Source organism: Nymphalis io, chromosome 27 (assembly GCF_905147045.1).
Source record: "Nymphalis io chromosome 27, ilAglIoxx1.1, whole genome shotgun sequence".
NCBI lineage: Eukaryota > Metazoa > Arthropoda > Insecta > Lepidoptera > Nymphalidae > Nymphalis > Nymphalis io.
In genome coordinates this window covers 6,565,828-6,581,087 of record NC_065914.1, presented here as the reverse complement: position 1 = coordinate 6,581,087, position 15,260 = coordinate 6,565,828, and the positions used below count along the sequence as shown (strand labels likewise).

General features: G+C 31.5%; 1 protein-coding gene across 1 annotated transcript; it reads right to left on the bottom strand.

Moving 5' to 3' along the window:
- Positions 1-3,513: 3,513 nt before the first annotated feature.
- LOC126778933 (uncharacterized) lies at positions 3,514-15,053 on the bottom strand. The gene is made up of 3 exons (XM_050502688.1): positions 14,821-15,053; positions 4,831-5,019; positions 3,514-4,060 (listed from the first exon to the last, which is right to left on the bottom strand). The coding sequence occupies exons 1-3, from the start codon at positions 14,930-14,932 to the stop codon at positions 3,924-3,926; spliced, it is 438 nt and encodes a 145-aa protein (XP_050358645.1). The 5' UTR covers positions 14,933-15,053; the 3' UTR covers positions 3,514-3,923.
- Positions 15,054-15,260: the final 207 nt, after the last annotated feature.

The following is a 15,260-nucleotide window of genomic DNA, read 5'->3' as shown; positions in this document are numbered from 1 at the left end:
TGTTACAAAAATATCTGTCTCAAATAAATGTTATGGCCTTGAGCGAACCCGTCTGGGTAGGTTACGCATTGTACCTACCGCTAAGCAGCAATACTTAATATCGTTGAGTTCCGGCTTGAAGGGTGAGTGAGCCAGTGTAATTACAGGCACAAGGCAAACAACATCTCAGTTCCCAAGGCTGGTAGCGCAGTGGCGATGTATGATTAATATTTCCTATTTCGCCAATCTAATGGCGGTGGTGACCACTTACCATTTGCCCGTTTGCCCATCTGCCTACCTATACAATAAAAAAAATTAAACAACACACAATAGCACTGAACACAGTATCATGGATTGCGAAATTAAACATTGAATGACTTTAATAATGTCTTATTTACAATAAACCTTTAGTATTATTTATTAATGACGTCATATTTGTTTTCTGTTTATGTCAAATTTGACAGGTCGTTGTATACATCTGTGCAAATTGGATTGGATTATTAATTGAACTACGTGATCAGATGTTCTACAATTGAATTCATGTGTTGCGTGATATATAAAGAGACAAAACACTGTAATGTGTGATCTTTCACTCGTACTGACCACGTAGTTCCGTGTTAATATAACATCACTTCATTGTTTGAAGCATATCTTCGGTAGTAAAATAATGAAAAAAATGTATTTAATAAGTATAATAAAAAAGGTCAATATGAGAGGAATTATTCTATAAATGTATATAAAATAGGAATATTTTAATGGTGACGTCATGCAAAGTTTGAGAACCAGTGCTATTTTCATACTTATTAAGGTTTTGAAATCGAAACGATCATTTTTCTTCCTTACACTACCTCTTTTTTTTAATAAAATATAAGATAAAAGTCGTAATTTATTCTTTCTAATTTTTTTTCAGTCATTAAAATGTACAATATATTGACATATCATTTTTTTTATTTTTCATTGAAATAGTAGCACAAACGAGTATGTTGATGCAAAATAACATGACCTATAATATTTATTTTAGTCTATGATTATTTATATAGAACGTTGCAAATAATAGTATAACAGTAATAATAAAAAAAAAAAAAAAAACAAAAAAAATATATTAAAAAAAAAAAATATTTTAAAATTATTTTCGCATTGACATACTCAAATATATTTTCATGAAAACTATATAAATATAGATGTATTTTTCGCAAAAAAAATATTTTAAAATAATAATACATATTCGTTCAGTTTAATTTTAAAATTAAAAAAATAATAATAAACGATTTTAAAACTTTCTACAACGACAGTTGTCAAAGTTTTCGCGCGCTTTCGACGGTCGGCCATTTTTAATGTTCGCTTGTTGGTAACACGACAGCTCAAGATGTAATTATAACGCGTTCGATGTCTATTTTGTGCAATATAAAATAATTATTAGGAGAATTGTGATTTAACGATATAGTTGTTTATTTTAACATATAATAATGTTTTAAAAATATATAATATCATATAATATTAAGTCTGTGTTTAGATATAGATAAAAAAATGTTAAAAAATTGTATTTATATAGACTGTTATCGTAATGATTCGCTTGTCTATGATTAATTACGTAGGTTTGACAAAAAAAAAACATAGTTTTCCGCCGTGTTATAATGAATATTCTATTTTATTTTCATTTATGTTATATACCATAAATAGATGTATGTTTATATAATACATATTTAAAGTGTTGAGACTTAATGTATTCTGTATTATTATTATACTTGTGAAATTAATTATTCCCAAATAAATTATTGAGTTATTATTTATTTTTATTCATCTATCCGTTTCGTCAGGTATCTCCAACAATCAGTCATATTTCAGTTTTTTGAGGAAAAGGTCTAAGGCCTCTGCCTCGAATTTTGCGGGCAGCGGGGCGGCGGCGGCGGCGGCGCGGCAGCGGAGCGGGCAACGCATACCTGTTCTCCAAACTAGCGGGCAGATCGCGCGGCACTATAGCGGTGTAGTGTTGTGTTCGTGGTTGTGTTGTCGAGATATTTGTTTTTATTCGCGAACGAAATGTCTGAAAAACGGCGACATCTTTTTGATTCAAATTTATTCCTAACGCTCGATTTATTGTGGGCAAAAGAAGAAGTGGATCCCTACTATAGGGCAAGGAAAATAAATGGCGAGTTTTATCGAAATTATGAAGAACAGAGACAAAATCCCGACAAATTCTACGACTAATAATTGGTTAATTATTCTTCTATTTTTATGGTTCACATCTTTGCTGTTCCATATGGGTGTCCTCTCAAAGATTGCCGAAATAATTAGCTCTTGCACGTCCGAAGACATTTTGATACGTCACAAAAAAAATGTACAACACTATACCTACAATGCAGACGCGCAACGCGGGCGGTCACCGCTTGACTGGAGTGCACCGCTCGTTGCCCGCCCCCGCGCCGCTCGTGCACCGCTGTATTCGAGGGTCGGTCCATTTGATTATACGCGTAAGATCCTGCCGCTCCCGCGCCGCCGCCGCCGCCGCCCCGCTGCCCGCGAGATTCGAGGCAGAGGCCTTAGGCCTCTGCCTCGAATCGCGAAAATCGTGACGTATCAAAATGTCTTCGGACGTGCAAGAGCTAATTATTTCGGCAATCTTTGAGAGGACACCCATATGGAACAGCAAAGATGTGAACCATAAAAATAGAAGAATAATTAACCAATTATTAGTCGTAGAATTTGTCGGGATTTTGTCTCTGTTCTTCATAATTTCGATAAAACTCGCCATTTATTTTCCTTGCCCTATAGTAGGGATCCACTTCTTCTTTTGCCCACAATAAATCGAGCGTTAGGAATAAATTTGAATCAAAAAGATGTCGCCGTTTTTCAGACATTTCGTTCGCGAATAAAAACAAATATCTCGACAACACAACCACGAACACAACACTACACCGCTATAGTGCCGCGCGATCTGCCCGCTAGTTTGGAGAACAGGTATGCGTTGCCCGCTCCGCTGCCGCGCCGCCGCCGCCGCCGCCCCGCTGCCCGCAAAATTCGAGGCAGAGGCCTAAGGGAGAGCAATGGACCGGTCATTGCGGATCTGTTGATTTAAATGTGGCAAAATTACATTTAAAACAGACACATACAGGTTTCCTCACGATATTCTCTTTCACTGCGGAGCACGAGATTATTAACACAAATTAAATACGTAAAAAATAATTAAAGCTTGTCTGTTGGAGCTATTATGGGTTAAGATTCACGCGTTCTAACCACTGTGCCACCTGGATTACTAAAAAGGTAGCATATATGTGTAAATAAAACCAGAAGACAATAAATATTATATAATGAAATTGCAAATAGTGTTGCCATGAATTAAAAAAAAACAGGCAAATAAGAAATAAACTTGGAAAACCAGACACCAAAAGCACTGACATCACGATTTAGTCTATTTAAAGAAAAAATCTTAGTGTTTTATATCAATGATTCTTTCTCCGTTGCAACGGCATACAATTACTGGTTGTCAATGAACTATGAATTAATTGAGGGTGAAAAGGTTTAAATAAAAATTCGTTATTAGAAATTTTGTATTTTTTATTGAATGTCTTAACTATTATTAATCAATATCACAAACTTTACTTATAATAGGCAGGTATTCAAGTAAAAAAAGGCCGATAAACTTCTAAAAAAAACCCAAAATCGTACGTGACGACAACATTAAAACTCAACTCCTAACAAACGACAAAAGTTTTGTCATAGCTGTTTGAATGAGACCGGAAATAGGAAACCGCTTTGAATTTCGAACAATAGTTAATTGTTAGTCATACTAAAATTAGAAAGCGGTGAAAAAAGTCACCTCTATCCATAAACAACGATTGGCTATTGAAAACATGATTTAAAAAAAAAAACTAAATTAAATGGACGCGGGAAAGTAGTATGTCAATTGTGCGCTCATTCACAGAAATTTAAAAACTATTTTTAATTTAGGCTTTCGTCTCCTCCTTTTTAGCCTCGCCTTCTGGGGGAGGGGTGGGTAGCTCTGGGTATTCTAACTTAGCTCCATCCTCGCAAGTGAAGATCGGGCAGCAGCCAGGGAATGGAGCAGTTTTGTTGGTTTTTTCTGAAATAAAAAAGTTGATGTACTTTTCGTTTATTATTTAAACTACTTTTATAGAAGAGCCCATCGCAGAAAACGGTCGTGGAATGTCAGAAAATGATAATCAACATTGACCGTAATAATCACGCATCAAAATAGTATATCGACGTAACTCGGTTGTCAACATTTCACGGGTAAGTAATACTGCTAATAAGATGCTATACATTATGTATTTAATATTTTATATATTGAAGTAGAAAGTCAATCTTTTTAATTGTCAAAGATTTTCGCAGCGTTTCTATGTCAGTTATTTTCAGGTTATCGGCTTTTCCAATCCGATGGTAGTTTTTTTTTATAGAATAGGAAGTCGGACGAGCATATGGGCCACCTGATGGTAAGTGGTCACCAACGCCCATAGACATTGGCATTGTAAGAAATGTTAACCATCGCCTACATCACCAATGCGCCACCAACCTTGGGAACTAAGATGTTATGTCCCTTGTGCCTGTAATTACACTGGCTCACTCACCCTTCACACAACACAACAATAACAAATACTGCTGTTTTGCGGTAGAATATCTGATGAGTGGGTGGTACCTACCCAAACGAGCTTGCACAAAGCTCTGCCACCAGCGGTTTACACTTATATGCTCTATTTTTTGACTATCAATAGATAAGTTTAATGCTTATATACTGAATAAAGAAATGTTAATGTATATAATACTAATTAAGAATATGACATGACAGAACTTCTCTCAATACTTATTACGTAATCATTATTATATTTATCTTACCGGTGTCAAGTTTGCATTTAGGGTTAGCGATAGGGAGGGGTCCACAGTCCTCGACGAGTTCCAGAAGCCTGGGAGGAGTGTCCTCACTGACGACACAGGTGCTGCGGCCACAGAATGGTGCCAGGTCCCAGGAGTTCGAGGGCTCGACGGTTGCACAGCGAGTTGAAGCGAAACACATTCCGGGGAAATCTAAAACAAAATAATAATTGGTTAAGCAATTCATTAACTTTTAAAAATTATTTTAATATTGGCTGGCCTTCGTGGTTCTGCCTTCCACGTTAAATTTTGACAATTTAAATATTATTGAGACGAAAAGGTTAGTTTCAGAGATTCAACTATACCAAATCAACTTTGTATTTTTATTTGATATAGGCTAGACTATATAAAAGTATTTGAAAAAAATATCCTATATATATAAATTTTGTGAAATTATGTAATAACAATTTGAACAAATGTTGAATAAACGGGATCAAGTGATTGTTGGTTCACAATAGTTTAAAATTATTTATTTCATGAAACGATTATCATACCATCCCAATTGATTAATCATAAGTTATATAGGAACATAAATACACACTTATTTATATACTTGTGAAAGTACATAACACGTATATTACGTTTTGCTTTTTGTAATGTATTATAAAACTTGCAACATTGATGTGTTATAGGATTATGTTACTTACAGTCTTTTTAATAAGGTATAAATTGCAGTATGTGAAAATGTCTCGCGTGACCGGCCCTGGTCTAGAATCTAGATTTAAACGAGCTTTACCACACCTAGCTTAATATGTAAGCGTTGGATTAGTGTTGCAATCGTTTCTAGATTTAAATCGAATGATTTAAAATCGATTTTAGTCAAAATTTTACAGATTTTTTTTAATTTTGTTTCCGTCTCTACTTTCAAACTGTATAGGGTTCTTTTTCGGAGCCGTCTGTTTGTCAATACTTTAGAACGGAATTTTATCATAACAATCTTAAGGACATAAAGTGAAGCGGCTGCTAATTAGACTAGGAACAAATTCTCAAGCGCTGCATTTGTGCTTGCCATTCAAAGAATGGTTATTAATTATGCGTAGGTAGTTTGTTGACCTAGTTACAGGATATAAGATTTAAAGGCAGTGCTATTCTGTATGAACTAACTTTATTAATCACCCGTGAAATGTCGACAACCGACTTAGGGTGATATACTATTTTGATGCGTGTATTCTTGAAATGTCATGATTATTATGGTCAATGTCGCTTATCACGTCCTGATATTTAATGACCGTTTTCCGTGGTGAGTTTCGAGTTTGCTCTTATAGAATACCACAGTGGAACATTTAAGGGTTAATATTTACTTATACATAATAGATATATAATCGCTGTTTATCTTTTGGTTAGGTTAGAAAAACCGCCCATAGACAATCGCATTGTAAGAAATATTAGCCATTCCTAACATTGCCAATGCACCACCAACCTTGGTAACTAAGATGTTATGTCCGTTGTGATAGTTACACTGACATCAACCTTCAAATCGGAACACAACAATATTAAGTACCGCTGTTTTGCTAGGATATTTGATGAGTGCGTGGTAGCTACCCAGACGAGCTTGCACAAAGCCCTACCGCCAAGTAACTTATGTATATTTATGTAATAAAAATAATATCCTGGGACATTATCCACACACGGCCTTCTGATCCCAAATTAAGCAGAACTTGTACTATAGAAACCAGACAACTGATATACTTCATAATATACTACTTTTCTGTTGTAAATACATTATTATATAGATAATTACACCGAGACACAGGACAAACAAACATGTTCATGCACACAAATATCTGTCCTGGGTGTGAATCGAACCCACAACCTTCGGCGTGAAATGCAAGTATCTACCAACCATGCCAACCTGCTCGTCTATAATTATTTAAGTGTCTTACAATGAGATAGGCTTTATATAATTTTATGAGATATTGCACTTGTACATTGAATGAATATTAAGATAACATTAAAATGTAAACTAATGATGTAACGTCAGAAAGTATTGTAAAATATTCTATACACGTATGTATGTTACGGTGTTGCTAGCTTTTTTTAATTAGGTTGTTAGTTATGTGTTGTATATGCTAGATATCAAGCTATATCGTATTTATCGATAGTTTTTTTTTTTTAATTTTTTTGATAGGCGAAGGCGGTTATTTAGTAAGACATGGATTTCAAATTTCCTGTTCCTTGTTTGTGATTAAACTGGCTCACTCAACTTTTTAAATAATTATAATTAGTCTGGAGTTTTATGACAAAAACAGACAGTAGTAACTGGTTTGTTTTTGTATGATTACATAAATTAATAAAAAATAAAATGATCATTATTATAACATTAAAAAAAATCATGAAAGTTATAATTTTATTTATCAAAGAACGAACGTGTAGAGCAACCTTTATATAAATTAAGCTAATATTAAACGATTACTCATGTGGTGAACGGACTTTATTGTTGCACCCAAGGTTGGCTTATTCACGATATTGCATTAAAACGCATTCTCTTTAAATGCATTAGTAAATGTCAAAATGACAAAGGAATTGGCGGGATTTGATTTTTTTTAATAAAATAATTCTGAATACCCGAAGGTATTATAAAACAAGGAATGATTAACGTTTCATAAATTAAAATATATGTATATTTTAATTTAAATTTTATTTAATTATCATTTAAGTGATTACAATCTTATTGATTTTTTTTTTCAATAAAGATAAAAATTAAGTAATGTCGGTCATATTTTTAAATGACGCATTAAAATGGTCATAATTTTAATGATTAAAATCAATCTTGCAATAATTTATTGATTATTAGCTAATAAAAATTAATATGGAAATTTTGTCACATTAAAATCGAGGGCGGCCATTTGCAAAAATGCAGCCGACTGTTACACAAGTGATTACGAAACAACGATCCGTCTTCGGATTAACCGCCCTACATTCTAACACTTCTAGAAACTTCTAACTTTCACTACGCGTTCGATCTCTTTCATGTGTAACTGTGATTTATCTGAACGAATTTCTGATTCAATTTAATTTTAACCGGTAGTTGTGAATGGCAACTTTTCAAACAGCCATTTACTTTTTAGTCTTGTTATGGATTTTAAACGTTTAATGAAAACGATTAAAAAAATGTAATGAGTGTTTAAACATAATATTTTTACAAATTAATGTTTAATTTTATCGATTATTTAATAACGAAACAAATCAATTATTCTTTTTACAATAGATCATTGACTCGCCGCATTACGTAATACTACTGAACGCAATCCAAGATGGCTGCAATGAAAATTAATGGCGGTAAAGCAACCGGGAAATTTCCAATTATACATGTAAAATACATGTAATAAAGTAAATTGGTATCAAAATATGAATAAATCAAACAAATTATTCAATTTCAAGTTTTTTAAAGACACCAATAAAACACACCAGTTTTAATATCTATATAATCATAGTCTTATTTTTGAGTTAAATATTTCATAAATTATATATTTTTTATCTGTGATAAAAATAAAACCTACATAGTAAAATAGTTTAATAAAAAGAGTCAAGACTCATTAAGAATGTGAACGGAAATTTACATAATTTGTTTTTTTTTTTTAATTACTATATGGTAATAAGCTCGAAGACCTTAACCTAGTAAGATAATGTTTTAGATATAGATTAAATCATTCAAGATTACTTTTAAGTAGGCTTTACGAACAGTTTTGGTATATTGTCCATCCTTAGTTAGTCAGGGCATTATGACTTATCTGTATTAGTTAAATATTCCGTATCCGTAATCCGTAACAGCCTGTGAATGTCCCACTGCTGGGCTAAAGGCCTCCTCTCCTCTTTTTGAGGAGAAGGTTTGGAGCTTAGACACATGCAGGTTTCCTCACGATGTTTTCCTTCACCGTAAAGCACGAGATGAATTATAATCGCAAATTAAGCACATGAAAATTCAGTGGTGCTTGCCCGGGTTTGAAATCACGATCATCGGTTAGGATTCCCGCGTTCTTACCACTGGGCCATCTCGGCAGTTAAATATTATGATAGTAAAAAAATTAAACTTACTTTAAAGTAGCTAATAAAAAAAAACTAAAATCTTAAATAGTTAGTTAGATACAACATTTTCATTAATTAACCTTAAGTTTTCAAACAGAAAAATATATTAAAATCGTTGGCATCTAGTCAACCAGGAGAATTAGAAAGTTTCACGAACACAGACATTACTAATGAGAGAACATTATCTATTATATAGTGCTATTCTGTAAGAACTCACTTCAGCACTCAACCGCGAAATGACAACCGTATTATGGTGTTATACTATTTTGATGCGTGTCTTCTTGAAATGTTATGATTATTAAGGTCAATGCCGCATATCACATCTGATGTCTTACGACCGTTTTCCGCGGTGTATATCAAGTTTGTTCTTACAGAATATCCCTACGAATTTCAATTATATACGGACGAGGAAGTCATACTTACATAACGCTACCAACTTATCTACAAAATTACTATACAATTATACCATTATATAGACACTAATTAAGGCGCGCGGCTTTATTCGCATGTGAATATTAAATATCCTATATCCATTTCTGTATCCCTGACACGTTGTATGCGAAATTTCATGACGATCGGTTGAGTAGTTAAGACGTTAAAGAGTAACAAACAAACTCACTTTCACATTTATAATATTACTAGCGTTTTGCCCGCGGTTTCACTCGTGTAGTTCCCGTTTCCGTGGAAATACGGAGACAAAATGTAGCCTATGTTACTCGCTGATAATGTCCATTGGTGAAAGAATTTTTAAAATCGGTTTAGTGGTTTTGGCGTGAAAGTGTAACAAACAAACTCACATTCGCATTTACAATATTCGTTAGGATTAAGGATACAAACAACTCGTAAATCGATGGCCCATTGGTTAGAACACGTAAAGCTTAACCGAAGATTGTGGGTTCAAAATCTTATGCTCCAGAACTCCAAGTTCTAAAACCACCTTCAAAGATAGGTACATGGCGCAGCAATGGGGCTTTCATCAAGTGAATTTTATTATGCTTCTATTATTTCACGACTTGATGTTCTAATATGAAATCATTAAAAAAATCATGTCAAATAATCGTTTCGGTATCCGATACTTTAAATCTATCGCAATTTTTTTATATCTCAGTATCATAAATATCACCGGTCTGTATCTTGTAATATTAATATTGAATTAATAAAACTTTGACAAAATTAGGTTGAATATCTATCTCAATTTAAATATATTTAAATGTTATATTTATCTTGACCTTTAGCATGAGATAATTCTTAAAACAAAATAAATCGTAGATTTATATACATTTCTTAAAACTCGTTAGAAACTCGAATATTATAAATTTAAATAAATTGTATCTGGCTGTTTATGTCACTCTTACATCAGAAATATAAAAAAAAAACTGTCATTAATCTTATATTGATAATCTTTTAAAACAAGTAAGATTGTCATCTATTTTATACGTGACATTGACAGAATATTTTGCGCTCAAATAGCGTAGTACATGCGAGAAAAGAGAGAAAAAAAGATGTTTCTGAGTGACGTGTCGAAATTATGGATTCTGTGGTACAATAGATACTAAGTGCTTATGTTACAACACAAGTACTAGAGAGCTAATCAATTATTCTTAAAACACACAAAACACACTTAAAACATTGAGTAACATTCAATCTCATAAACGCACAGAATATATTTTAAAAGTGAACGATACGTCATAATTTGGTTCTGGACTTTAAAAAAAAAAAAATATCTTACATGTTCTCTTTAAACATCAGGAACGATGATGAAAGACAAAAGTGTGCAAAGGCAATCGCTCATCATTCACTTTCCAATCAGCGTGCTCACGGAATGCGTTTTTGCGTGATTATGTAAATGTTTTTTTTAAGCGAAAGTCAACGTTTGTACGTCCTAATATTATATATAATAGCTTACAATATACTGTGCATATATAGCTGTTGTCTTAAAATTTATAATTCCATTTTTAATGTGATTGTCTATTTTAAACGTTCAAAAACCATTCTCAACAGACCTTGATTGTTAAACTAAATAAATTTAAAAAATAACCGATTTTAATTCGTTCTATTATTTTTGTTTTATATTTTTCTACAACTAAACAATCACTTTATTTACGATATATTTCCTTGTATTAAAATTTATTACAAGTAAATTACTCAGTTATAATGTAGCTTCTAGAATGATCCAAGGTTGGTTTCAGATCGACCACTCACCATATTCGACTTCATGTGACTCAACCTTTCACAACATAAAGGCCACCAGGAACTTTTTTCTGACCGATTCGTGTGACAGATAAAAAATAATATGAGTCAACAATTAACTTTCAATTGTTGTATAAATATAAATTGTTCCGTAAACAATTCGCTCTATTTTAATTACATTTTTACCGCCCTTTTTTACTTTTTTTTACAGATAAACAAAAATAGGCTAAAATGTAAAACTATATTACTTGTGTGAAATATAAAATACATTTTTTTTTGTCACATATAAATATTATGTATTAAATGAATGAAATAGTAAGTAGAATATGCTTAATTTGACACTGATTTATGACAGAAAACACCTAAAAAAATATTAAAAATAATTATTAAGAACCTATCTTGATATAAGCTCCAAACCTTCTCCTCAAAAAGAGGAGAGGAGGCCTTTAGCCCAGCAGTGGGACATTCACAGGCTGTTACGGTACGGTTACGGTTGATATATGTACACATATATGTTTAAAGGGTGAGTGAGCCAGTGTCATTACAGGCACAAGGGACATAACATCTTAGTTCCCAAGGTTGGTGGCGCATTGGTGATGTAAGCGATAGTTAACATTTCTTACAATGCCATTGTCTATGGGCGATGGTAACCACTTATCATCAGGTGGCCCATATGCTCGTCCGCCTTCCTATTTTATAAAAAAAATAAAAAATAATATGTAGATAAGCTTTACTAAGGTTATATATCCAAAACAAATATATACATATATATATATGTAATTATTTAATAAAATAATACTATATTATACGTGTCCTGTTGAATTACAAATATGTTTATGTTTGCGAAAAATAATTCAGCTATCCTGACAATCACTACCCCAGTTTTCGTTGATGGATACCAAGGCGCTTAACATTTACAAAATACTGAGATGAACATTCGGTCATCTACTGCATTGGAGGAATAAAATCCATAACTGCTCCGTTCGAGGAGATCTTTAGAAGCAGTCTATGCGATGCTCTCATGTTTTTTTATGTACCTAAGTCGAGATATATACAATAAACGTGGAAGCTTCTATTTATTTATTTATTTTAAGCAAACATATTATTATATATTTTGAAAAAATTAAATACAATGAATAGTTCAATCAAGATTGCATCCCTAAGCAAGTAAGTCATGACATGTTGTTACTTAATTTAACAATAATAACAACTTAACTCAACTTAGGAATCACTATCTGAAACTATGTATTAAAATTGTAGCTATATATAAAAACAAAAAAGTTTGCGTGTACTTATTATCCATATAGGATTATATATTCATAAAAATTAAATAAATAAAAATGATGTAATATGAAACACCAATTATATTGCAATTATAAACGTGCAAAGGATATGTGAAATCAAACGCATCCAACGCTGGGTTGAGAAACTGGCTGCACGATTTGTAACCAGCTCTTCAAATTTAGGTTACGATAAAAAGTTAAATGACTGTGAGCAATCAAATTTTTTTTTTAATTCAAAGTGATTGTACGTTAAATAGTCTGTGCATGCTTAGGTTACGCATAAATCTACTTACATGGTCACTGTGTAAGTGAGCCTTTGCCATTGTATAAAAATACATGTACATCTGTTATTCTAATTCGAAAACGATATTCGAAAATCGAATTCGTTTTTTATTCTCATTTTTTTTATTGGTTGAGAATTATATAATCAAAATATATTATATTATTTATTCAAGTTGACTTAACAGATATACATAAGCACTTTTGAATCATACAAGATTAATTAAAATTTAAAATTGCCTCCGGTTTATGTTGATTCTTAGAAACCGCACGACAGTAGTTACTCTTATCAACCAATTAAATAACATATATGTTAATTAAACATAATTTAATTACTATTTATAATATATGAAATTCTGACATTTATTTTAGAGTCTGTAAAATCGCAGTGGTCCGGATATGTGACGTCATTAATTAAATAATATAATATTTGCATATTATTTTTAATTAATCTCGTCTTCCTCATCACTACATTTTACTTTTCATTTACTAATTAAAATCACCATAATATGAACTTATTTACGCTAAACCGGTAAACACTAAACTAGGCATAAGTACAAAATTTAATTTTTATTCGCTTTATAAATTGGAATTCAATAGGTTGTGACAGTCGTACACAAGGCGTATTCAAAATTTTTTTACTATAAGATATACGAAATCCAAAAAAAAACTAAAAAAAAAACATTCACATGGGGTTAATATAAGCCTAACAAATTAATTATTTTAATTTATCAATTTGAACTATAAGTTAATTATATAAAACCAATTGATATCACAATGAATATTTTCCTAGCTACAATTTTCGGTTTTTATTCCGCCATTTTGATTACCAAGATCAAGGTTCGTTGAGGCCATTCTTTATCGAACTAAAGACATTCCTATTAATTATAAATTACTTATAATTCGCATTTAATGCGAATTATAAGTAATCTATCGTGTTAACTAGTCTATTATATTGAATATCTCATAGGTGTAGTCGCTAGCCTATATTACTGTAGTTCACGGGTACAGATATAATAAAACAATATTAGGTGCTTTTTTTTCATCTTCAAAGTTGCAGTCCTACAAAAGATGGGACCCATTGCAGTATGAAAGTGAATAGAGAGTGTACTTGTGTTTGTTCACTACATTAGAAAAAAAAAGCATTAATAGAATAAACATTAATATTTAAAATATTTTGTTTATGTATTCAATTCATACATTATATATAAATTCGAAAATTATTCAGAGCATTGTAATTAAGTAACGTGAATATTACTTAATACAGACGTAATGATTATAAAGTTATATAAACTTGATAAATTCAAATACATAATAGTTTCTAGTTACATAGCTCGCGTATTAGCATAAAATTATTTAATTCAGCTATTACGTTAAATTTATAGATGATAGATGCGCACGCGTTGAAGTCTAATTAGTTAAAAATGGGTTGCTTTTTTTTTATTCACTCCAATAACTATATCTATTTTGTTTTTTTTTTTTTAATTTAATTTAGTCTTGTATTGAATTGTATTCTTCCAATATATTTAATGATATATTTTGATTTAATATAAAACACTTTATAATATAATAAAATATAATTTATATCTACTACCTAAAAGTTTTTAAATATTATATATATAAATATTATAATTATATTATTATATATTATATATTATTATAATTATTATTATATTATTTTTTATAATATTTTAAATATTATATCAATTTTATTTTTAAATAAGTTATCGCCTTTAAAATGACAAGATGCCTAAGCCCAGCAATGGGATACCTAGCAGGCTGTTACTAATGGTTAGTTATAATGACACAGCATTTCGATTCTATTAAACATTGTAATAATAAAACATATTTATTGTATTTGTTTATAAATCAATGAAGCTGTCGTAATCATTTGTATATAAATTCATATTAATTAAAATCATATCAATTTCATATAAATAATAAAATATATAAATAAGTAGTATATAAGTATAAATATAATAAGTAGTATATATATATAATTGTTTTTTTTTAAATAATTATATACATATTAATTAATATAATATTAATAATTATGTGAAAATCTTTACGTCATTTGAATTTATTTCGTCTGGTTGAAACCGATATGTCTGACAATATTAAATTTTTCATTAAACCAGTTAATAAAACCCGAAATATTCTTCATAAAGGCACTGACCTCTCAAAACGTCAGCTGGAATTAACCGTCTGAACGTCTTTGGCCGTTCTTCCTCCTTCTCTTCAGCGGCGAACGCCAACGCGAAAACAGCCAGGACAACTAGGTACTTCATCTTGAACACCTCTTTGGTGAATATAAAAAGAATAAAAAACCCAAGCGCGCTTTCCGTTAACTTCGAATGCGTTCGCGCGAACGACTGAGTTCTAAATTCAATTTTCGCGGTATTTTATTCGTTACGTGCGGGCGGGGAGTGAGCGGACAAGATGGCGGCTTGGTGGGTATCAATTTTTTTTAAATGTTTTACGCCATGTTCACACGAGACAATACGATAAGATATGACAATATTTTCATCGTGAACTGACTGAACAATTGCTATTAGTTTGGTTGTTCGTGCGTTACAATTCTATTTGACAGCATTCAGACAAATGTTGACAACTTAG